Source organism: Toxotes jaculatrix, chromosome 12 (assembly GCF_017976425.1).
Source record: "Toxotes jaculatrix isolate fToxJac2 chromosome 12, fToxJac2.pri, whole genome shotgun sequence".
Classification (NCBI taxonomy): Eukaryota; Metazoa; Chordata; class Actinopteri; family Toxotidae; genus Toxotes; species Toxotes jaculatrix.
In genome coordinates this window covers 12,023,846-12,049,027 of record NC_054405.1, presented here as the reverse complement: position 1 = coordinate 12,049,027, position 25,182 = coordinate 12,023,846, and the positions used below count along the sequence as shown (strand labels likewise).

At 40.6% G+C, this 25,182-nt stretch overlaps 1 protein-coding gene across 3 annotated transcripts; it reads right to left on the bottom strand.

Moving 5' to 3' along the window:
- Positions 1-461: 461 nt before the first annotated feature.
- On the bottom strand, positions 462-23,992 carry LOC121190784 (sodium/potassium/calcium exchanger 3). Of its 3 annotated transcripts, XR_005895009.1 has the most exons (18): positions 23,468-23,992; positions 17,684-17,794; positions 11,069-11,145; positions 10,873-10,947; positions 10,681-10,765; positions 9,970-10,073; positions 9,797-9,871; positions 9,678-9,703; positions 7,656-7,709; positions 7,428-7,570; positions 7,144-7,304; positions 6,828-7,065; positions 6,252-6,418; positions 5,907-6,021; positions 5,674-5,786; positions 5,441-5,506; positions 1,661-4,346; positions 462-1,554 (listed from the first exon to the last, which is right to left on the bottom strand). XR_005895009.1 is itself a non-coding variant. In XM_041051782.1 (17 exons), exons 1-17 carry the CDS (start codon positions 23,568-23,570, stop codon positions 4,236-4,238), a joined length of 1,824 nt encoding a protein of 607 aa, XP_040907716.1. In that variant the 5' UTR covers positions 23,571-23,992; the 3' UTR covers positions 462-4,235. The 3 variants fall into 3 exon arrangements, 2 of the variants coding, with proteins under 2 accessions (XP_040907716.1, XP_040907717.1); XM_041051782.1 differs by having other exon boundaries at positions 462-4,346; XM_041051783.1 differs by lacking the exons at positions 17,684-17,794; positions 23,468-23,992 and adding an exon at positions 11,339-11,393 and having other exon boundaries at positions 462-4,346.
- Positions 23,993-25,182: the final 1,190 nt, after the last annotated feature.

The following is a 25,182-nucleotide window of genomic DNA, read 5'->3' as shown; positions in this document are numbered from 1 at the left end:
AATCAGTGGCCTAATTACTGTAGTTAACTTTACAACAGGAACATTTTCAAGTTCAAATGTTTGTCCATGTTTCACTGTAACAGTGTTGTTCTTGATTAAATAGGAGAAGAGCAGTATTAAATTCACCTGCAGTTTGGCCTCACACACACACCAAAACAAGAAGACAATGATATAAAATGATCTAAAGAAACCCCGTGAATAACATTTGTGGATTCAGTGAGCTACAAATGTTATTGTGAGAATTACACTGTGTGATATGCTGCAGTAAAGACAGGGTAGGGAAAAAAAGCAAATTAAAAATGTGTGTGTGTTCTTTGTGTCTTACTCCATTAGATGGCAGTCAAGCACTAAATGGACTCTTTCTAATCATTCAGCAGCACTGAGAGCCTACAGCTCCACCTCCATCCATTCACTAGCACTGCTACCTACAGAAAATAACAGGGGAAAGACATGAATTGTTATTGCACATTTTTTTTATTGCACTCAAGATACAACAGTCTTCTATGATCCAATACGACCTCTAAAGCACTAAGTTTTAGCTCTAAAATATCTTCTACCTCCAACGTCTCAGCAGAATAAGACAGAACATCCTCTGGGTGCTGTGAAACCACAACAAGTACTAGAGTTCAAATGTTTGGTTTTATGCTGTTGTGTCTTCCGTTAGCCATGACTAGCGTATTGAAATTATTACTAGATCTGAATACAAGAGCTTTCAGCAGAGACTCCGAGCAGCTGAGTGAAAATACTGCTGGGAGTTGTCACTTGGTAAAATACAATGAGTTGTGATGGTTGAGGTCGTTGAGGATGTTTAACAAAAATGGAGATGGTGAGGATATGAAAATACAGTTTCTCCCTTAGGTAATGAAAAAAAAAACAATCCCTAAAAATGCCAAATTAAAAGTAAGGAACTAATGATTATTTTCATTACATTTTAATCTGTAATTATATTTCCAATTAATTAATCTTTTAGTCCATAAATTACCTGATGTGGTCACAATCTCAAAGAGAGAAGCACCAAATCCTGTAGCTTTGTCCTGTGAACGTTTGACATTTTTGCTTGATAAATGACTTGAACAAATAATTGATTACATCAAGTAATTTTCTGTTGATCAACTAAACAATTAATCACCTTGTCATTTCAGCTTTGACCAAGAGTTTTTAGTCAACGGTGAATGACATGCAAAAACTCTACGCGCAAACTATTTCTCAAACCTTGACAGACATTTACAGGATAACTATCACACTTTCTTTTTTTTTGCTCTGACATTTTAAAAGTCATCCATCACCCTAAAACCCCATTAAGATGAACTGATGAGATCTGTTATCAAAACTCTTGGCATAACATTTGAGCAGATGTGACAAAATGTAACTACACTTTTAAACTGTTGCTAAAAGTATGAATAATAGATGAAAGACTTAAATGTTTTTGAGACAATTTAGTGGGAAAAGGGGTGAATACTTACTGTCATTTAAATTACGCGGTATTTCTCCAGTAAAAAGGGGTGAATGATTTTAGTAAACTGTCAGTTTGAAGTGAAAAACTGATTTCGGCTACTGAAACAAGAAAAACTCAGATTAGCTGCTCATACACTCACAAATTTGAATATTCAAGCTGCTCTTTGAAACATTTTAAAAAATAATTTTGCTTTCTTCTACTTACTTTCAACCTGGAAATGGGGGTCTAATTTTCTGTTTCCTTGCATGAAATGAAGTTGAGTACGTCAATGAATCAATACTGAAATAAAAGAAAATCTTAGAGCTGAAAAGATTTGAAGATGAAAAGACACAACTGCAACTGTATTCATTACAAACGGAGTGCTAGTCTGACGTTACAGCCTACATATTCCACTAAACAAAGTGACAAAATATGCATTCATTCTGTTATAATAATTCACAAGTAGGCTTACATTATGTACTTTCTTTTTAAAAAATATCAAAAACACCACAAAACTAGTCTCTGTCAGACATTCATTATTGTAAAACTATGTCAATTATTTAACATTTACAAACAGTAAAAAGTATCGTCAAGTAGACAATGATAATAATTATACAGCCATTTGAAAAAAAAAAATGACCAAAATCCTCATCCCTTTGGTGGAACATATATCTTGAATTCACGGGTTCAATAACAGTAAATACCAAAAACTGACTACATGTCCTCAAAATAAAAAAACTTAAAAAAAAAAAAATCTATGTATTATGGGAATGAATCCAGATTGGTCTGTTTTCCTACAGGACAGAAGAGCAGCTGGTACATATGAATACGGAATATGCAGCATTATTTGCCATAACACACATGCTCACACACACACAGTATATATATGTGTATATGTATGAGTATATATTGTTCTGCATCTGTCCTGATCAGCGTTTGTGCTCACTGTAAAAATGTTCCACCAAAGTGAAATAATCTCATAAAATGTACAAGAAAACAATACAAACATCGATTGTCGTACCTAAACGTGAAGAATTACAACTAACCTGCACTCAAAGTCATCAAAGTTTTGTGACACTCATAGAAGTACATTATATATTAGATTTCATAGTAATAAGACCTCTAAAAATACTGCAACACTAGGTTAATCGTTTTACGTACATTTAGCTGTACCAATACTTGCTTATAAGTAGTGAGGCAAAATCGTCAAAGTATTGTCACAATAATGTGCATTTTCATATCAATGTTTCTATTCTAAAAGTTGTCTGACAAGTACAAGGTGTCCTTAGTTGTAGGACTAAAGTACCTCACTGTCTGCTCAGAGGTCTTTTGCTGTAATTCAGTGCCGCCTGCTACATTTGAATGCATGTAAATATGTCCACACTAATGGTAAAGTCAGCTAGGGTGTACATTCAGAACATACAAGGGTATTCAAACCTAAGGCCAAAGGACAATTCAATTAATCTGGTCATGACATGGCAGATTAAAGTACCACTTTTTTTTCTGTGAAATCAGCAGAGAAAAAATGCTTCATCTTTCATTTCTCCTTAAGCTGTTTATTGAGTTAAATAAAAGTTACCACAGCCACCTGTGAAGTTCAGCCTCTTTTCATACATCCTGGTCCCTGACTTATATTGAGGACAATTTGTTCTAAACTGTAGCCAGGTAGGGTGTTTTACTGGGTCGTCTCACTTTCACCTGCAGCAAATTGTAACTGCAGCTGTCTCTTCGTACCCTGCTCAAACGGTTTTATTTCTGTCTCTAAAAACATTTGCTACTGACCAATCCTAAGGAGGCAATATAAGGATACAGCGGCAGAGAAGATGCAGGCTAATACAACTTATTCTCTACAAGAAATGACTTTTATTTGCTGTGTTGTTAATAAAGCCAGAGCTAACAACCCTGTAAATTATTTGCTTGGCCTCAGCAGCATTCAGAACATGAACATTAAAAATATAAATAAATAAACTGAACAGTAGACTTGGAGGAAAAGAGCTCCAGTGACGAGAGAACGAGACCTTTGTGTCATTAAGCCTTTTTCCATTTACGCTCACTACACAGGAAATTAACAATAAACGTGAAGTGCATAATCTACGTTTGTGAATGTGTGTTACTTCTAGTGGCTTATTGCTTTAATGAAATAGTGATAGCACAATTTATTCAAAAAGCAATTATCAAGCAAAAGCGGTTTAGATTTGTAGTGTGCTAGTTAGCTGGCTGGTAAGATAGCTAGGTCGAGTTTTAGCGGGATTGATGCTTTTGGCAACAAATGTTGCCATGTAATGTCACAGTTTTTACGGGATGGAACTGAAATTTTAGCTCAGTTGCGTTATTAATTATATCAAAATATTAGTCAGCCGTTACACAGCCACAACACAGCGCAAAATCCTAGCTAATGAGGATCAGAACAAATTGTTTTCTTTGTTTGTTTTTGTTGTTCCCGTTTCATACTGTAACTAAAGGCTCAACAATCCTGCCGCTTCCATCTGCCATGTCATTCAGTATTTTTTTGTCACCCGATTTGATACATAAAAGACTGACTGCTTTCAAACACTGCACTGTACGAGAAGGAGGAAAAAACAACTGTGCTACTGATAAAAGACTTCATTGTGTGTTTGTGTAGTTGCATGTGTACGGCATCACCCTAGCAAATCCTTGTGCACAGAAACTCTCACAAGGAACACAACAGTGCTGTCACTCTTTTTTTTTTTTTTGTTTGGCTTCAGGAAAGAGGATGTGGTGGTAGAAAGGTAGGTACTCAGCATGTTGTCTGACAGGGTTGACCTTTGACCTTAAGGCCTCACATCTGCCCGAAGAGGATGGAGCAGAGCAGGAAGATGGCATAGAGAAACATCAAACCCAGACCCAGCCGGCGATCCAGCCTCCAGTGGTTCAGATGAACACTCATCACCTGCAAGCAAAGAGACAGTGGTGAGGACAAGCCAAAAAAGATTCACCTGGAACACAGTTTAATTTACAATGGGCAGTATGAGATATTACTCGATATTCAAAATTTGGGGGTAAAAAAAAAGTCTTACTCTCTTTGTGATTTTTTTTTTTTTTTAATTAACAAACAATTTTGATAAAAATCCATGGGGGCAGTGCAACAGCCTGTAAACACAGTATCATCATATAAACTTAGAGAGTATGCTACAACAGTTGTCTACTAAAATAATACAAGATGCTTCATCGGTCTGTTTGTTCGTTTGTTGTCGAAAAAAGCTGCAACTAGAAACAAAGCTAATGAAAACTGTGGGTCATACAACAGTTGTGTGATAATTATCTGTGAGTTTATCATTATGAGTGACAACTTCAACAGACTGTTAGTTAATGCAGCCTTAAATATGCTTCATTAATAACTGATCAAAACGCATAGTGAGCGAGATACTTTACAGCTGAAACTAATACTTGTTAGAGGACGACAGTAATATTTCTGTGATGAACTAAAATTGGCTGATTATATTGGCTCTGTACCCCGCCTCTCGCCCATAGTCAGCTGGGATAGGCTCCAGCTTCCCTGCGACCCTGACAGATTAAGCGGTTGAAAATGGATGGATGGATATTGGCTCTCGCAATATATCCACAAAGCTCAAGATGTAGAAAAATAATCCTGCAAACGTGAAAATATAAAGCTTCTAATAGTAGGGTTTAAATTATTTTAATTCCATTTAAGAACTAAGATACAAGAGATACCATTTTAGAAACTGTTTCTGCTTCTTCCATTTCACTTTAACTAGTAACCTGGGAAACATGCAGGGAAACTTTGCATTTTTTAAATGTTCAGTTGAATGTCAGCTGAAATTCCCTTTCAGGACATATTTTCATGCAGATTTGAATGATAAAATTAGCTGAGAGATGATCGGCACAGCCTTGACATCAAACTGTCCACAATCTCTTGACCCAAACTTAAAATCCTAAACTAATCCTAAACTTATTTCATGTACTGTTTCATCCAGGCAGACATGAAAACAGCTGTGCAATGTTTGGTATGCTGTGTTCACTCACTGTCAGAAACACAGACGCCAGCAGGAGGACGACAGAATACACCAGTCCTTTATTATTTATGGAGACCTGTAGGAGAAACAGTAAGTGTCACAGTGTTATGACATCTAACAGAAGCGAGACCCCAGAATTTAATAGCTCACTCATACAGTTGAAGACATCACCGATAACCCAGGGAAATCACAGACAGGAGAAAGAAACGATTGGTATTGTAGGGAGGTAAAGTGTGCGCATACTGATGATCCGTGCTCCACCACAAGGGTACGCAAAGCCCAGGGGAAACCCAAACCCAGCAGGATGTCAAAGATATTGCTGCCTATGGAGTTAGACACTGCCATGTCCCCCATGCCTGAAAAGAGACGGGAAAAGTGACAGAAAAATGCTGAACTGAAGCACTTGCACCACAAAGACAGGAAAAGCAAAATAATTGGAGCTGGAGACTCAGAATAACAAGTTGTTTTTTTGTTACCTTGTCGAGCTACAATCAGACTTGCCATGCAGTCTGGCACGCTGGTCCCTGCTGCCAGGAAGGTTATGCCCATGATGTAGTCTGGGATGTCTAGTGTGAAGCTGATGATGGTGACCTGATAGAAACATTAGGATTAGCATTGCATAAGTGATTTTGTGTGGCTTGTACTGTGTGTTTTCACCTTTTCACAATTCATTATCTGCAATGTACACAAATGTTGCAGATGCTCAAATAATCACTCTGTGTTGCTGTAAAAACAACAGCAGTTTTTCATAATTTTTGTAGGTTTTCATTTGTGGTTGTTTCCGGATTAGAGTTCACTATACGTCAACAGTGCCTCCTTACCATCCACACCATGAGGTAGGAGAAGACGGCGATCCACAGGGTAGAGGCCACAAAGGTGACCATGAACCAGCGGTGCCAACGTGGCAGAACGCAGTTAGGCACAGTGCAGTAGAGCAGGAGGCCTAGAGGCCACGTGATCACCCACTTTACCCGTGCGCAGCAGCCACCTGTGAGGAGCAGGGAGTCAGATCTATCAGGACCAAGAATTTAATCAGCCAAGGAATAGAAACAACATCAAATATCTCAGGCTTCAAGCTTCCGGCAGCTTGAAACAGACATAACTGTTAAAATCATTCGTCAAATTGTTGATTAATGGGTCATTAGAGTTTGGTCACCAAAGAAATCTTTCATGTCCTTTAAATCAGTAACATGAAATTCTTCCATGTTACCGCGTTCTGGTTTAAGAGATTCTAAAACTGTTAAACATCCACAAGCTTCTTTAACTGACTGAACCATTTAGAAATTAGAATTTAGAATTTCTAATGAGTGAACTTAGCCCATCAAAAGAAACAAGCTGCAGCTTTAATCTTACTTTTATTTGAGGCTGTTAAACACCTGGTGCTGGACCTTCCTCACCTGGTATGCGCACAGGGCTGAAAATCCCATCCTCATCCTCTTCCTCCTCCTCTGGCTGGCACACCTCGACCCCTGGCTTGTCTCCTAACTCTGCGTCTCCCATCCCGGGTCTCCCTCCTCCATTCTCAAGACTGCAGGAGCCGGACCTCTTCAGGCTGTTGCTTGTTGACCCACCTCTTGACCCGGGGCCAGCCTCACCGTCCCGCTGGTTCTTCGAAGTCCGGATCAGCCTCTGTCTCTGCCAAAAAGTGATGATGTTTTTGTTGAACAGCTCCAGGCTGTTTGTATTATAGTATGTGATATGTGCGTCACATACCTCACTGATAAGCATGCGTCCTGCCATGGAGAGCCTGGTGCGGGGGGAGAAGTGAGGGGTGATCATGATGCGCAGGCTGGCCTCAGAGAAGGACAGCTTGTGAGGGTTGAGGATGAGAAGCTCATCCACCATAATGACTGGTGGTGGATCCTGGGCTTGGCCTAAGAAAGAGAAGAAACAACACTATTTACATTTTACACACTTTTTGAGATCCCCGTCAACAGAAAACGAACAAAAAAACGCTGCAGACATGTTGATCAACCTGAGCTGCAACATCTTCTGACCTTTGTTGAGCAGCACCATGGAGGTGTTGCAAGCGGAGGCATCCTCTCCTATCTTATCCTCCCTGTGATCCTCTGATCCGAGGCAGCACGGCCTGAAGCTTCGCAGCTGACGCATCACAAACGCCAGAATCTGGGAGTTGAACCTGCAACCAAACAGATACTGTTTATTTACATCCACAGTGGAGGCTTGATGACTAATGAGGAAGTCCGGTCTTTTGGTAAACTTACTTCATGATTATAATGTAGATTCCATACATTGTCATGAGGAGCAAGGACTCCCACCTACACAGCAAGGAGCAGATTTGTGTTAGTCTAGTCTCACATACAACAAAGCTACATAATTGGTGTTTATGATATGAGTTATGGAGCATAGTTTGTCTTATTTTTATTATCTCTGCACTTCTATAAGAAAGATTTTTGAAAGAAAAAAGATTATAATATCTTACACACACTATTTTCTGACAAAATATAGACAGAGATTTCTGCATTTTGTTTTTTATCACTGGTTTGAAGTGGAAAGGGCTAAGCTGGAAAAAATGTAATGTATTTCCATGCTCCACTCACAATTTGGCAATACTTAAATCAAAATGTGATGACAGTTGTGTGGTTGTTTGCTTATGTTATGTGTATTGTCAATCAGATCTCATCATAGCACACACACACACACAGCCCTGATGAAGTTTTGAATGTTAAACTCTGAATAAATTGTTCCTGTAACTCAAAATGTTTCTCTTGTGAACTTTAACTTGGATCATCATCATATTTAGTCATGAACATTTAACATTGCAGAGAAAATACTTGAAGGTGGAGTCCGAGTTTACAAATTGCTTTTAGGAGAGTTTAGTCATGTTTATCCAAATCAGATACATATACAGCACTAAGGTCACAGTAACAGATAACAGAAGCGGTGAATAAACACGACTGTGTACTCCTGAAAATCTTCTCCAACAAACACCCAAACAGAACTCAGGCAAACAGCTGTTCCACTAAGCCTGGTCAGACACGAAATGACCCCTGCTGCACACATGAAGACTCAAACATCACCAGTCTTTATAGAGCAGCCCCATTTTTCGAGTTTAGCTCATCAAAAACTTTATAGAAAACAGACCTTTTTCAGGGATTAGGACGTCGGTTAACTTACAAATTTCCTGCTGCACTGGATGTAAGGAAAAACAGAAGTGTTCTACAACTTTTGACCGGTAGTGTATCTCAGATATTCTGAGCATGCACTGAGTTGGCAAAGTCAGCTGAAACACAAATCTACCACAGTGTATTCAGAGGTTGGCTCGGCACACTGCGATTCAATAACAGTCTGCTATATATCACTGATGAAAGCACTGATACAGCTGACATTAAGTCCATGACTAAATCTACTCTTCCATTAAAACCACTGACACATACAAACAAAAGGCCTCAGGTTGACAGAATAGAAAACATTCAGGACAGCTTAGAAGCGAAGAAGGCATCAAAAGCACTAAACGAGCCTGCTGACAAGTGAAAAGCTACATAACAGAAATCAATCTAACACCTATTTCCAAATCAATCTACCAGCTGAGCTCCAAAAATCACCCGATCGGGTGTGAAGTGGCTGCCACTGATGACATACACCTCCCTCCACGCAAATTAGACAAATGAAAATCACTCTGCAGCAGATTTTCCTCGTCACTTCTGCTGACTCTGAAATGAGCGGTGGCTGACTGGAAAAATACATATTCAGTTATTTGTCGAGAACAAATCAGGCACCAAATCGATTTAACTTTCCCCACAATCACCAACTGTTGAACCTGTTGACACCCACCATCTTCTTGATTGTAGTAACAGTCATTTGAGGAAGAGGTTGTGACATCAATTAGAGCACGAGGGGAAGGAGATGAATTTGCAGATCTGTGTCGTATGAATGCAGATAAATACTGTGGGGCTGTGATCACATGATGATGAGGACCAATTGTTCTGTCAGCAGTGATACAGAGTAATTCAGAGAGGCGAATATATTCAATCCATTTTTAATGGAGTGGTATAATTGGGAGTTTGCTGTTGTAAATGAGCCTTACAGAGAGAGACTAAAGGTACATTTCTTTGACCTGTCAATCATTCCTGTCAGTGTGCCAGTGACGTAAATGTGAGTTAAAAAGACATCTGTGCAGCCTGTTTCTGTGACAACAGTGTAAAACACTGCCTCATGCTGGAACTCAAGCAATTCCTACAACAACATTTATTTAAGACAACATAGCTAAAAAGCTTAAGACTCACCAGACAACTTTGGCATCATAGATAACCTAGAGAGGGAACAAAAAAAGTTCTTTAAAGCACAATGTGGAAGAGTAAAAGCTTAACACAGATGGATTCTTTTGTTGAGAAGCACTTCTCACCATGATGAGAGTCAGCACAGAGAGGATGTAGTAGGTGGAATCTCTAAAAAGAGACCACCACGTCAAGTTCACTGTCTGTGGAGAAAAGTTGTAAATGTTAACGTGTTCATTCTCAGTGAAAAAAAAAAATACACGTCAGATGTTGGTAAACGTTTCATAAGTCTTTTCTCTACCTGGCCTGCAAAGATCCCGCTCAGGCCGATGATGACCAGGATGTTAAAGACAGCAGAGCCCACGATCGTGCCGACTCCAACGTCTCCTTTAGTGATGAAAACACCTGAGGGAGGGAGACATGGAGGGACGTGAGGAGAGGAAGATCAAATGTGTCCATTCAGTATCTGGCTTTGTTTGGTTTCAGATTAGATAAAAATCCCTGCAGTCTGTCATCGCCTATCAGCTTCTGTGGGCTGTTGTAAAGCTGCCTGGCACTTACAAAAACACGCACAGACACACACACACCCTGTGTTGTGATTTTCTACGTGCCTAATTTGTTGGTCGTCCCTGGTTTGAAGCATTTTGTGACATTTGGAATAATTCACAAATAAATTTGACTTCCAAATTAAAGTCTGACAGCATTTATTGACAGGTCTGAAATTGGGAGGCTGAGATTTTTAAATTGAGACCTGAAAATAGGGAGGGCCATTATTTATGCTGTTCGTGTCAAACACTGATGAGAATCAAGAGAGTAAGAGAGTTGTGCAAGTTAATTTAAATTAGACTGCTGACATCTACTGGATGACTGTGACACTGCAGAGCCTGGGAATACAACCTGAAAGTCCAGCATTTCTTTCTTTATATGCTGTTAATAAGTGAAAATGAATTTTCACAGGCTCTCTCAAAGCTGCCACAAATGTTACTCGGTCTACACTGGCTGAGCTACTAACCAATGAGAGAGGTGAAGAGCTCTGGAGCAGAGCTTCCTGCAGCCATAAATGTCGCCCCAGCCACATCTTCACTGAGATGCAGATTCTGAAAGATAAAAAAATAAATAAATAATAATACCAGAATAAAATAATATTGATTAGATAATAATCTGTTAATTTGTCTGAAGGCAGGTTGCTGCTGTTTTTTCTCACCTCAGATATTTTCTCAAGGGAAGGGACAAAGTAGTCATCACAGACGATGGCCAGAGCGTAGAACATGTAGATGGCCTGTAGAGTAGTTGAGCACAGGTAAGAAAGCAGAGGGGACACAGGAGTCGAGGACATAAATGATGAGAAAAAAAAAAATATATATATATATATATCAGGCGATATTGTGTGAAATACTCACACAGAGTGCGTGCAGACACACAGCCCCCTTCTTCCTCTGCTCCTTGGTAAAGATGTCCTCCGGAAACTCATGGATAGCTGTGGGGATGACACGCAAGTTTATCTTTTAAAATACTTTGTTTTTTTTCCGAAGCTAAGCTCTTCAGGAAGCTGCAAAGAAAATAATAATAAATAAAACAACCTAAATACTATTTGACATAAATTTACAGAATACAATGGTCTGTGACACGACTCTCAAGTCTCTCTTAAATTTATGGAATAGATTACACACTTTACGTATTTACATATTCTCCCCTTGACAACATCTCGTAGAGGCAGTGTTCGTCTTGCACTCAAGAGACAGGAAGTGAGGTGGAAGTGAAAGTGGCAGCTGCTTCCTGTCCTTCCTCGAGTGTAAAAGAAAAAGAAAACTGTTGATGACAGCTTAGCATGCCTCTGTTCCCTAGATGTTACCAAAAGGAGCCTCGAGAGCCTGGTGCAGCTCCAATTTACAACTCTGAGCCGAGCTGGATGAATTTAAACTACGGGGGAGCATGGAGCTATTTATAGCTCTTCTGCTGTGAGACAACAGTGGGTCGACAAGCACACAATAAGCACAGTGCAGCTGTCACGCTGCACGCTGCACCGCGGCTGCATGGAAACCGAACAACAGGCTACATGGATTAAGATTGGGTCCCTTGTGATGAGGAATATGAGATCTGATCTTTGACACTGTAGTGTCAGGGAGGAGGAGGCCATATGGTCCTGGGGAGGGGGGGACAATAATTTGGCCATGTTCAGTCAGAAAATGTAAATGTTTGTCCACTAATATTTACACATTTGTGCGTGTGCCGGAGAGCAGCGCTGCTGCCTGTCTGTCTGCTCACTGTGCCCCCAAACTGATTCTTGTGCATCCATTTTCAAGGCCTGGAGTTGAAGTGAGTTTGTGAAGGTTGGCAGGGCTGCGTCTCTGTGTTCTGCTCCCTTACAGGACTGAGGAAAAAGCATTTTTTCCTCTGTGTGCCAGCTGTTATTGCAGGGCAGGGCTCGTCCACTAAATCATCCAGGCTTAGCATGTAAACTTTCTGTCATCTTATTGCACGAGACGTGAGGCTGAAGGCGAAGCTGCACTGCACGCGTCTTCTGAGGCGGCCTGTGGAGCTGATCGGCTGTTGGGCATCTGTGCTCTCTCTCTGGCTTTATTTCTTTCACCTTTCTTCTCCTGCTCTCTGCGTCCTGTCAAACAGTCCTGGAAGACTTCCAGTCTCCTTTCTGCTCCAAAACATAAACTCCCAGGTTATGCTGTAGGTGGAAGCGCAGGGCTGCAACATTCAGCTCAGATGGACACTTTGAGGAGTTGCTCTGGTGAAGGCAGTTGCTATGGCGACCTTCTCCCCTGGGGGCAGCTTTTTTTTTTTTTTTTTTTTTTTTTGATGGGTGGCAGTAGGAAGCCAAAGGCAAGGCGACTGCATGAACAGTGAGAAAGGGGGGAGGTGAATATGTGTTTCCCATGGTCAGGGTTTATGAAAAATGAAAAAAAAAGAGAAGTGACAGCAGCTCTGGACCGTAATGTCTAAAAATATTTATTTTTCCTTACAAACCCTCAGGAGAGAGTGAGGGAGGGGGAAGAACGGCACAGAGATACACAGAGACAGAAACAGTGTACTGGTTTACTGAAGGCTGTTGGACAGGAATGTGCTTTGCCAAGAGTCTTACACCGTGGTTTCACAACACAAGACCACAAACTGAAACACCCGCGTCAAAGACGATCGCACATCTGCTACTTCCCAAATCAGGGATTTAAGCCAGATGTGCCATCAGCTCGATAAAAATCAGCTATGCTGCAATCAGAGGTCGAGCACTGAGACTCGCTGAGTTCAGGAGAGATTTGGGCTGAGGCGCTGATGTGCGGTTACGGCTGTGACCATTCAAGTCACTCAGACCTCTAACATCACTTCATCTTTTTCACTGCCAGAATCGCAAACTGCTCCCACATCTCGTTCACCTCTGATCTAGTTCTGTCTGCCACAGTCCTTGCTGCAGTTCGCATATCTTTGTTTCATGCCTACACAAGCTGAAGTACTCTTAAAAAGATAATCCACAAGTGTAAACAGCTCCATTATGTTTCCTCAACCTTCGCACATATTTATTCCACTAAAAACGCTGCTGTGGCTCCTGTTAAAGCACAGCACTTCCTGTGCAGTAGGAAGCAGACTGAGGGCAAATGTGAAATTTTACTGTCGCAAAACTATGTTTTCATTTTTTCACCCCAAAAAAAGGAAAAGTGAATCATTTATTGAATGAAAAAGATCCTAAGTTATTACTTTAATGTGACCAACTTCTAGTCCATCAGTAAGTCTGTATAGATAATTATACTATAAAACAGATCACTTAATTTAACAAGATATTGAGGTTGTGTGATGATTTCGTCAAACTTTCTGCAGCATTTTCATCCTGTCAGCAGTGAGGCAGTACACGAAGTGAGAAACTGCGTCAGCAGTAAGTGCATGCCCAAAACCTGCCCACAGACCAAACAGAAGAATAACCAAACAGCTTTTAGAAAAATAAAGATTTTTATATTATCTTTTGAAAATGTGTTTCTGTGTGTTTAAGATTCAATTATTGATTAAGACAGTGATTTATTCAAGTTCACAAACCAAAATGTATTTAAAAGATGAGCAGAACACTGGGTCAGTGATCGTCTCTGAATTGGACCATCCTTTGGTGAAAAATGCTGGGACTGCTTTTAGTTCCATTAGCAATCAACTGTTACAATCCAAAGTATTAAACAAACTTCACCCTTTGTAAAACTGAATTAAATAAACTGGCTTTCCGCTGTTAAGTGCATGAAATTTAGCAATGAGAGACAACAATTTTAGTCTTAATTCTAAGGAGCGTTGATATTACTTCTATTAAAAAGGGTGCAGCTTTCTGTCTTTTTTTTTGGTAACTGAAATCTGTTTACGTTGTACTGTTATGGTTGCAGAGTGCTGCATAGAGTCCAGATGACAGATAATTTTTCATGTTTTTTTTTCCCCCTGAGTGCAGACCAATAACGCCTGTGCAACAGATTAGATCTTCAAGTATAAAGTCAATGCTAGACAAATTCTTCAGAGGGCATTAGAAGTGAAATCTCCACTAAGTGAAACCAGTTCTGATATGAGTCAATCTGCTGCAGGAGGCTTCAGTGTAGCTGAATGACAGCGGCAGTGGGCGGTACAGAATAGTGCTATTGATCTGAAAGTCTGCAGGGTGTCCTGGAGTCAAGCTACGGTATCGACTGGCACACTGAGTAAAGTCGTATCATGCTCCAACCAAACCAGCGCAGGTAGTGTAACCACACACACGCATACACACAGACATCTGCAACACAGCTGCATTTTTCATGAGGAATCAAAAAATAAATATTTCATCCAGGTGTGTAATGTAAATTCAATTATGCATTTGTTCTTTGATTTGCTTTCCTTTGAGGCAGTTTGAATACGACGCCGATGAAACGACAGCAGGGCTTCAAACCCGCACCAACCACCTCGCCTATCAATAAAAACACTAAACATCGTGTTACACCGTTGTGAAAGAACTGAGGGGAAAAAAAACAGCTTGAAGGGTAGCTCCGCCTAATCAAACAACACCATCCATCATCAGCTTGGTGAGCGAGGAATTAAAACGTAAAGTCAGAGGAAACAGCAAAACATCAAGTTTGAAGATAAAGCTCACACTCGGTCTTAACCTCTGCCTTTTATTCCTTAAATGTTGACTCATTTCTGGTGAGCAGAAAGCAAAAGGGAGTGAGCAGGGTCCAACCATAGCTGGTTCAAATTTTCCAAAACTTCACATGACTATAAATGATGGTGGCATTAACTGCTGTTTGCCTTGTGTGGCATCCACGATCTGGCTGTCCTGATAAAAGCCAAAGACCATTTGAAGACAATTTGCGTTAGATTATCTGCCAACGTCTCGTTCTCAATGCTTCTCAACGCGCCCCCCCCCCCAAAAAAAAACAGAAAACATGGCTGTGGAAAAATGCTATTCTGAGCTGACTATCCTTCGCCAAAATAAACAACATAACAAGCCTCAGCAACACACACTCACTTACTCACACACACACACACACTATGAGCCATTTACTTCATTTACATTATTTGGATTCATTCACCCCCTCCTTCATCTCCTTGCGGTCTATTTTTAGTTCTTTGCTTTGCACTTTTAATGCTTGAAAGACAGAATTGTCTGGGTTTCAAAATTTAGCATTCAGTTGCCTAGCAACAACGGTCTCCGAGGCTTGTCAGCTGAAGGCGGATCACACCGTCTCCATCTTGTTAAGCAGTGGAGGGATGAAAAGAGAGAAAGAGAGCCTGGGGCTGGACGTTACTGTGCAATCCCCAAGATAATATCCCCCGAGGTCCAGGGCAGGCTTTTTAATCACACTACAGATTATGCAATCACTGTCAGACGGCCTGCTGAGGAAGAGGGCGGCAACCTGAGCCTGGAGCCGCGCTCACTGCTGTGTCTTATACTACCTGTTCAGCCTTTTGTTCGCCTGCTTGTCTCCAGTGTATTACCACAATGAAGTATCTACCCGCTGTACGGTTGTGTCTTTGTAAGAGATAACGAGGGAGATCTGTTTGCAACCAGGAACTCAATAAAGGTTAAGTGTGTTACCAGGTAGCAAAACACAAATGGCCGTACGGAGCAAATGGAGCACTGGTGGAGAAATACACTGAGTCTGATTATTTTCTCTCCCAAGTGTGGAAATGGAAAAAAAAAAAACACCCTCTGATCTAATATCACAGATGAGGATGTGTGACAGACAGCGGGACAGTGAGGTGCCTGTATTGTGTGAATTTACTGCAAGTGCCAGATCAAATTGTCCCTGATGAGTCCACATTCATGCACCTCTCAAACATAAGCTCTCCAAAAATACAACCAATAAATTATTTGTAATGTCACTGAGCTTGAGTGGAATTACCTATCCAGACCAGATTCATCAGAAGCTGGAGTGGTTTTAAGCTTAAAATGGCTTTGAGTCGAGGACTGGTGATAAAACGATGAGTAAAATTAAAACTGACATCTGTGGTCCTACGGGCAGACGTCTAAAATAAACAAATGTCTTGACTCAGTATTTAGCAAAATTATCTTAAATCAAACCTTACTTACATAAAGAAGAACATCCATGCTGTGGCAGTGCACATTATGTAAACCTTTTGTGAATACATTAGGATGCCCCGACACGACGATCTGTAACCAACTGCTGTGACAAGTGAGATGAATGTGAAAAGTGTCTCAGACTTTGTGCTTTGTGACGACTTCCACTGCGTATTTCACTGCGACGTGCTCACATCTTTGTTTGCAGAGGGAGCAGTCAGGCAAGTGTCACTCAAATCGATTTTTAAAAAGCTTCAAATTATTCATTGTGTGTGAGTGTTCTTTTTTTGTTTAGGTTACACACCCCCAGTAGGCGGATTACACTTTGGTGGCATATAGGAGTGTGGTCCTAACAGGTTATTTGCACGGTATATTATCCGCATAAGATGATTTGCATAAATTTCTGTGATAATCAGGCTGAAATTTTGTGCTCAGGCTTCAACAATAACCCTGCAGTTTGCATACAATACAACATTGTGACTGGCAGCCTAATATTAGCACAGCACACAGAGTAAATGCAAATGATCTGCAGATACAGAATTGTATTCTGTCAGTAAGGAAAAAGATTTTTCTTTGTGCAGCCGTGTTATTTTATCAACTCCGTGCTATTCTCCCCACACAACAATAAAGAGGTTTCCTCTCCGTTCTGAATTTTTAATAATAAAACTGTCAGCTGTGATGAATGCAGCTCGTGTCAGCCAACCCGGCTAATCAGCCTGGGAACCAGAGAAACACAGGTCTGATTATAGCTGTCGATTGGCTGCATGTCTCTCTCAGTGGTAATTTCACAAAGAGCAGTTCGAATCTGCCCAAAGCAAAGGAAAGAAACTCAGTGCTTGCTAAAAACAACCTCCTCAGAAAACCTAATCTGACTTTTCGCTCTGGCAGCCTCCTCTTATGTGCTCCGTCTGTCTTCTCGGGTACTTCAGTGCACGAGCTTGACGCTCACTCCTGACAACTAACACAATGCTTGGTCCGCATGACCTTTCAGTTCACCTGCAGGGGGAGAGGCAGAAATCTCCAGTACACTCCGCCTTCCCTGTTTACCTGCACATACCCCACACACGCACGTATAAAACACATGGCAGAAAAATGACATTGCTAAATACACTCTATCAAATGAACTCACTCACCAACATGATGCACACCATGTAAGTCTTGTTAAGTGTGTTTAAGTCCAAATATCATAACATGAATCAGGCATGTGCAATATGACAACATATACATGTATTTAATTCACAGGATAAGTACAAAAAAAAGGTCAGATATTCCAATGTGGTTGTGTCAGTTTTATCAGTTTTGAGAAAATATAAAATATCACAATACATATCGGCATTGTGATGTAATATTACATACATGTTTATAGAAGATATTAACCACACTTCCCACCCCTACACTGAATGATAAGTGCTGCAGACAGTCTGGGGGAGTTTGCTGGTCTGTCCTGGGAGGAACAGACGGCATCCCTCCAGCTTAAAGCAGAGTGACTCACCTGCTCGGGGCTGATCCAGGCTCTGGTTGTCTGACTTCTCCTGCATCAGCCTACGAGTCCATTGCAGCGTCCCGCCGTTCACGCCTGGCCGAAACCCAGAAGACTCTGCCTCTGTTACAAAACAACACCAGAGATGTTTTTAGTGCAGAACCAGCCCGATACACTGAAAAGACTTCGGACACTCTACTAACCTTTGTGCTTTGACCTAGGACAGAGACTAATAGATATATATTCCACTTTAATAAATCAATTAATCGTTTCAGTCACTGATATTTCTGTTCTTTTCTTATATGAAATTAAACTGAAAATAATGCAGCCACTAATATAAAAAATCAGCCCACCACAATCCCCAAGAGCTCAAGGCAATGTCCTGCTTGTTTTGTCTGATCAACAGAGTAAAACCGAGTTATTTGATTCAAATGGTAAATTAATTTTCTTTTGATCAACTGTTCCATTAATCAACTAACAATTTCAGCTTTTCTTTGATTTAGTGCAGGAAAATTGACGGTTTTCTCAAAGAAGCTCTGTCTGAACTACAATAACCAAACGATCTCAGTTTCTTGTTTTATTAGTTTGGGTTTTGAATTTTATAAAACATCCACTTGTATAACATCATCCAAGAAATGTTATTGCCCCTTTTTTCCCCTCCCCATCTAGTAATTGTCTCTAGAGTTATTCTTGAGTCAAGTGAGGACTGACAGACTGTAGTTTCATGTTTCTGTCTCTGGGAGATAACAGTATGTTCAGTAATTCACTCCATGCCGCCGTCAGCTGTCCAGAGCCATCAGCACTGAAATCTTTATGGTGTGTGTATTTCAGCCCTGTATTTCATTCCTCAATAGCTAATCTCTGTGTGGGTTTCAGTTTTTATGGCTTTCCTAGGGTGACAACCGAGGAATCCTCACAGATAGATCTGTCTCATCATCTCTCCTACAGGAAAAAAAAAACACATATCCTCCACAGCCACTTACAGAGATCTTTCCATCGAGGGCCGAGAACATAGTGAGATGGTTATTACGCTGTGGATTACACACGGCCCTTTTATTTATGAAGCGGCTTGGTGTCTGTGTCTGATGAATTTCGTGATTGCCAGGCGCTGTAGTGTCCCTTTGTACCGTAAAGCTCAATGAGCCTATTTCACGAGGGCAGCGGTCGTGGCTGAGAGGAGGCGTGAAGGCTTTCATGTTGAGGCATCAAGAGGAGCTCAACTCGTATGAAATTCAAATGGGTTTCTGCCACAGATGGCTCTGCACCATTTTCACACTCATGACTGGGAGAAGTCTCCAATACCTAAACCAGATCTTGTCTCGTCTCGAAACTTAAACGTTAAACAAAAAGCAATGGGAAGACATCATACTGGAACTTGTGATGGGCATTTTTCACTATTTTCTGACAATTTATAGACAAAATCAAGAATCTAAGAAAATGATCCTTTAATAAAAATAACTAAGTTGCAGCCTTAATACTGAGAAAGAAAGGGAGGAAAAAAATGCAGCACAAATCACTTGTAGTTAGGTCAAAAACATTCTATTAAAAGGCTTAACTTTAGGCTTATCTGACTATAGCTACGCTTGAAATTGTAAATTCAAAAAGAAAAAGTTAGACTCTGTGATTTCTTTCCAGGCATGGGTGTAGATTTGTGTATGTACAGGATTGAAAACGTCTCCACTGGACAAAATTAACATCAGTTGATTTTATGTTTAATTTGAGGTAAAAATGCCTCCCAAAGCGAATTCAGACATTAGGTTCTTTAAAAAAAAAAAAAAGTGTTGAAAAGTTGAAATTAGTTGGATAAATATTTCCTATTTAATACCTCCCTCCCTCCTTCTCTCCATGAGTGGATCAAGTTCTTACTCTATACGGCTCATTAAGACATGAATGTTATTTATAAAGTAAATTAGCCACAGCTTGTCCAAGTGATTTGTTTAATGTCAGGCAACATTTCATTTCCTGTCAGCAGCAGCCTGAGCAGCACAGACACACAGACAGGTGAGTTCTGGTGGCCCAAATCTGTTGTTAAAAAAAAAAAAAAAAACATCCCTATACTTACAAAAAGTTTTATAGTGGACATAAAGATCACAACCTCACACATTCAATACACTTAGCAACGCTGCCTTCACTCCGACTCCGACCTCTGACCTAGAACTTGCATGTAATTTTGCTGATCCGGGGTGTTTAAGCTAAATTTAATGTTACAGTGATTGTTCCTGTCTGCAAAAAGGCCTAAAATGTAAACATAAAGAGGTTACAGCAGGATCAGTGATGAAAGCTGATGAGACATGAAATATGGTGTTTGTATGGAAATATCTTAATCCTGCTGCCACATTCTTCAACATAAACACACTGGTTGAAAGCAGAAAGGTCAGCGTAAATAAGTGTAAATAACGTAAATCATAATTCATCCCTCTACACATCTGTAGCTATAATAAGACGAGCTGTGGCGAACCTCTGAGCTGAAGCTCTGTGTCACAGACTCTCAAATGTTCACATAGTGCCATTTGTTCACGGTTTTTATTTTTAGTCTTACGGCGGCAAAGTAAAGTCAAAATCCAATGAATTCATCTTGTAGCAACACATGGACTGAATGGTGTAACTGCCGCACATCATTAAATAGCACCTATTTAAGTCCAAAGCCGTACACTATCATCAGCAGCTCCATTCAGGAAAGACAAGCCGTTCCCTCCTTCTTTAGCAGAAACAAGACATCTGATCCCATCAATCACACATTGACTGGACAGACCGGCTTCCTCAGTTCCTACCTCAAACAGGTTCACCGCCTCTACGGGGCAAGACTGCAGTCTGTGGCAGCAAATGCCTCTGACTGTGAAATCCTCAATAGTGGCAATGCAGGCAACCGTGGCTGCATCTGAAACCTGAATCTTTAGATAATACTTTAAAAAACCATATCTGTCTTCTCTAAGCAACACTCTGACCTCTGTTTCCATGTGGATTACAGTGTAGTCCTGCAAATCTCCGCTCTGACATTCAGACCGAACATTTAGCGAGTGTCATGTTGCAGTAAACAGAGAGCTGATGAACATTTGATTTGACCTTAAATAGGATCTAATCCACAGTTATAGAAATATCTGAGCGTAGACAAAACCAAGTTCAAACCCCACCCCCCCAAAAAAGAAAAAACCCCAATATGGATCAAACTGGAAAACCAATTAGTGCAAATACTTAAAACAATTTCTCTAATAAATATGTAAATTAATCTAACCTGTTCATAGTGGCTTCAGGTTGGGGTTATCCCTATGTTCTGCTTTATTTGGACGGTTCTCATTTCTCTGTTCAATTGTGACAATTTCCCCTTTTGGGAATGGCTTCTATGGCTTGATTCAACATTGTATTTATTCTGAAACCAAAACTGATACCACAGCATTTTGTGTACGCCAACAGAGATCCAGCACATTTTTTTTCCTTCTCTAAAGCCACTGCGTGTATTACTTTCACGTGATTGCAACATTTTTCCGGTTCCAAGCTTTGTTTGTAGAAGAACAAACAAATAAATAAATAAATCATAAGATTTCTTCATTATCAGCTTTGCTCTGTTGCTGTGTGTAAGGAGTTCCTTATAGATCTTCATACAGCTTTGTCATAATTCCTTGTGTGGCACTTTTTTTTTTTTTTTTTTTAAATCGAGTTTGTTTATACTTTTAAATAGTTTGTATTGGATTGCAACTTATTTTCCTGAAATCCAGTCCAATGTTTAACACAATCAGACCGATATTGATACCAAGTGTTGGATCAGCACATCCATAAATGGTCATACAAGCAGTGGTATTCAGGATGCTACACTATGTGTAATATTTTCCAAGTATTGTGAGCGTAACCTGCCTCTCGTCGTTACACACAGCAGACCACATGCTCTGCCCTGTGCTTTTATGTGGTTTAAGTTGAGCGGCCTTGGTCTCAGTTCAAAAAACCTCTTCTGGTTGATGGCACACTCATAATTTAAAGGTGAAGTATAAATATTAATGACACGGCTCATTCACCAGGACACTCTTCAACGAAGGACGGCATGCAGTACCAGGATGAAACCTTAACGTGAATCAGACACTCCTGATGGAACAAAAAGTTCACTCATTCATATCTTTATAATGCACGCAGGATCACAAGGGAAAACGTTGGTGCTGAAGCTGCTGAGGAGTGTGAGTGACAGTGTGTGAACACATCAGCAAAGGTGATGAGAGGATAATGAGCTTGGAGGGGTGGGAGGGGGTGGGTGGGGTGATGCCTTTAGGTGCACTACTGCTGGATGAGACACTGAAGTATCTAACTCAGATTCCATTTTTTTAAAATTACTTGCTCATGCATCTGCTGCAAGACAAGAGCAACGAATGGTGCATAATGACACTGAGGCTGATGATTTTACGAAGGGTCAATGTACACATGAACTGCAACAAAATCCAACGATTCATGTGACATGAACTACACTTTATGTCCTTTTATAGCTGTATTATTCTTACTGTGTCAAGTTAATCTTACAGTGGGGATGGATGAGCAATCAGACCGTGGGGGTGGGGGGGGGGTGGGGGGGGGGTCAGGAAGTCAGGATTATGTCAATCACATGTGTATGTTATAAATGGAATGACAGTTACTGTAAACAATTCAAGATAAATCAAATCCATTTAGATATTATTTGTCTATATTGAACAACAATTTATCTAGCGGAATGAAAGATGTATTCTTAGCTACAGTGACAGCCTGGGAAAAAGCAGAAATTAAAAGGGCGAGCAGTCTATTTAGGGAAAAGGCAAATATGTCCACAAAAATGAATCCTTATCAGGCCCCAGTCACATACAGGATTTCTTCTGAGGTGAATGAGTGCCTGGTGAATCTGCAGCAACCTATAACTCAACTTATCCCCAACAATTGGATTTGCACATGCCACAAATGGTGTCTGCTTTATGTAATCAGCAAACTGTCACATTCCTGCAGCGTGGATAGAAGAGAAATCACAGCCAGAGGGACCGAAGCTGGGACTCAGAAAATAATGAACTTATATTTAAATATTTAAAGCAGGGCTTCAGGTGTCTGATGTGCAGCACTGTTTGTCACTTTGAAGACAAAGCTTTGCTTTAAAAATGACACATTGCTGGAGAATTGAACATGTGCACCTGCTTATCTGTATTTTAATTCTATGAACACATTTTGATGGAGAATCTGGGCACTTCTGCACCATTTATATTCATATTTAGATCTATATAAAAGAAGACTTCCATGGATAAGAAGTGAAGCATACTGGAGCTTTGCTCCAAATGAAGACAAAGCATGTTGACAATACATGTTGTGCTCTGTATACATAGATTGAGGTGAATTTTCCACTAGTTTAACAAAGGTTATTTAATGAAGCTCTTTATTAAGACCAATAATAGTTTTATAGGGATCTATTTTTAGACTGTGTAAGGGTAAACTATATATATATATTTTTAATATTTTTTAATTTGTTCTTTGGTTTCTCTTTACTGTCACCATACACTGTCAGTTAATCATCTATCATCTTTTATGATATCATCTTCTCGTGGGAGATTAAATATTATAGTTGTTTCAGCCTAAAATGTGGCTGCACTTCTCATTCTTCAGAGCAAACACACATCCAATGGTTTATAAATTCATATAAATTCAAACAGTGATTAATATGATGAGGAAGCGTACTATAATTTATAGTCTTTTTTCAAATCTTGATATATTTTCCTGTAAACATAAGAATATCCATAGGATTATAATTACTGGACACGCACGCAGGCGCACGCAGCCCGTATGTCTATATTAAGGTCTCACCTGGTGCCTGGATAACCTGTGTGAGCCAAATGACGGCGACCAGCCCGACTCCACAGCAGCAGAACCGCTGGAAGGGCCGCCGGTGCCTCGCCGCTGCTCTCATTCCTCAGCCGGCCGCATATCCACGAAAAACATCTGTTGCTCTCTTTCTGACACTTGCTTCACACTTTCTCTGCCGCACACAGCTCCGAACAAACCACCTCCAGCGGAAGCAACAGCAGCAAGCGACTTCTCTGCTAAGTTGTGTCCCAAAAAAAAAAAAAGAAAAGAAAAAAGAAAAAGAAAAAAAAATCCCCGCAGAGACGATCCTGGTTTTCCCCCTCCGGACTCAGAACAGACGCCGTGCTGGTTCACTCCGCCGAGCCTCCGGGTCGCACATAGCGAGTAAACGCGTAAAAAGAGCTTTCTGCGTTCATGTGTACAGTCTGAAAGGTCGACAGCAGATCCCACAGTGAGGCGCAGCAACAGGAGGCGACATGCTCTGGGCTCTGTGCGCCTCCTCTCTCTCTCTCTCTCTCTTCTCTCTCCTCTCTCTCTCTCCCTCTCTCCGGTTTCCTGTGTGTGGCCACCAGGCGGCGGCAGCCTCAGGACTCCCTGCACAGAAGAAATGAATATGAGTTCGTGTGCCACCGCCTCCTTTTTGTGCTTGCGTATCCCTACAGATCTACAAACACCATGTTCACTCCCTACCAGTAAAACATACGGGACAGGGAGGGTGGACACAGTAAAGCCTGTAGTGAATCATTGGCGTGCCCTTCTTGTTCTGGAGAAACCAAACACTGCATCAAACTTTCCATCTGTCTGTACTCTGCCCACACATGATGAGACCTTGATTGGCTGAACACACCTGATCCAGGTAATTAAGCGTGACTAGAGCAGGTGAAGGTGGAAAACAAGCAGTGCCTGAGCTCAGAGTCGCAGTTGAAGCAGCTGAGGTCAAGATATTCTGACCTATAGTTCCTAAAATGAGTCAAGCTCTGAAAACACTACTCCCATACTCCCCCACTGAAGTTTAAGGTTCAGCATGAGGACAGACACAGCTCACACCATGTCAGTAATTTCTAACGTTTAAAATCTTTTACAAGGTATTTTAGTTTGAAGGCAACACCATAATCAAGTGCCACTTCTTCCTCAATGAATTTTTCATGCCAGAAAGACTCACTTATTTGACAAAACAACCAACTGTTAATTAATGCACCACCACAAGTCCAGAGCCTGCATGAAGACATACAAGACATATTTTGGAAAATATTGCTTAATGGTATTAATAGTCAGCTATCACAAGTGCAAGTAGTCATGTTCTGGCAAAATGAGGTTTTCAGACAACTACTCATGGGGAGACAGTTTCTCATTGTGATTCACTGGTGAAACTCAAAGTTCATCGTCATTGCAGTGAACTAGTGAACTAAAAAAACAAAAACAAAAACAAAACATTGGGCATAAGCGTAAATCATTTTAAAATACTTGTAGAACGTAGATTTTTTTGAATGTTTTAAATCCTGCATTGTTCTCATCCATGTTTGCTTACTAGCAGTCTTCTTCTTCACTGCCTTTGCGGGTGCATTAGCATCCTTTGTTTGCGTGTTGCTGCCACCAGCTGTGGATCAGTAGACTAGCACATACATTGCACTGGCCACACACTCCCATTTGTTAATATGCATCCTTGAGTATACAACCAAAGAGACTGTCCTCCTCTAAAAAATGAGTCTATACTG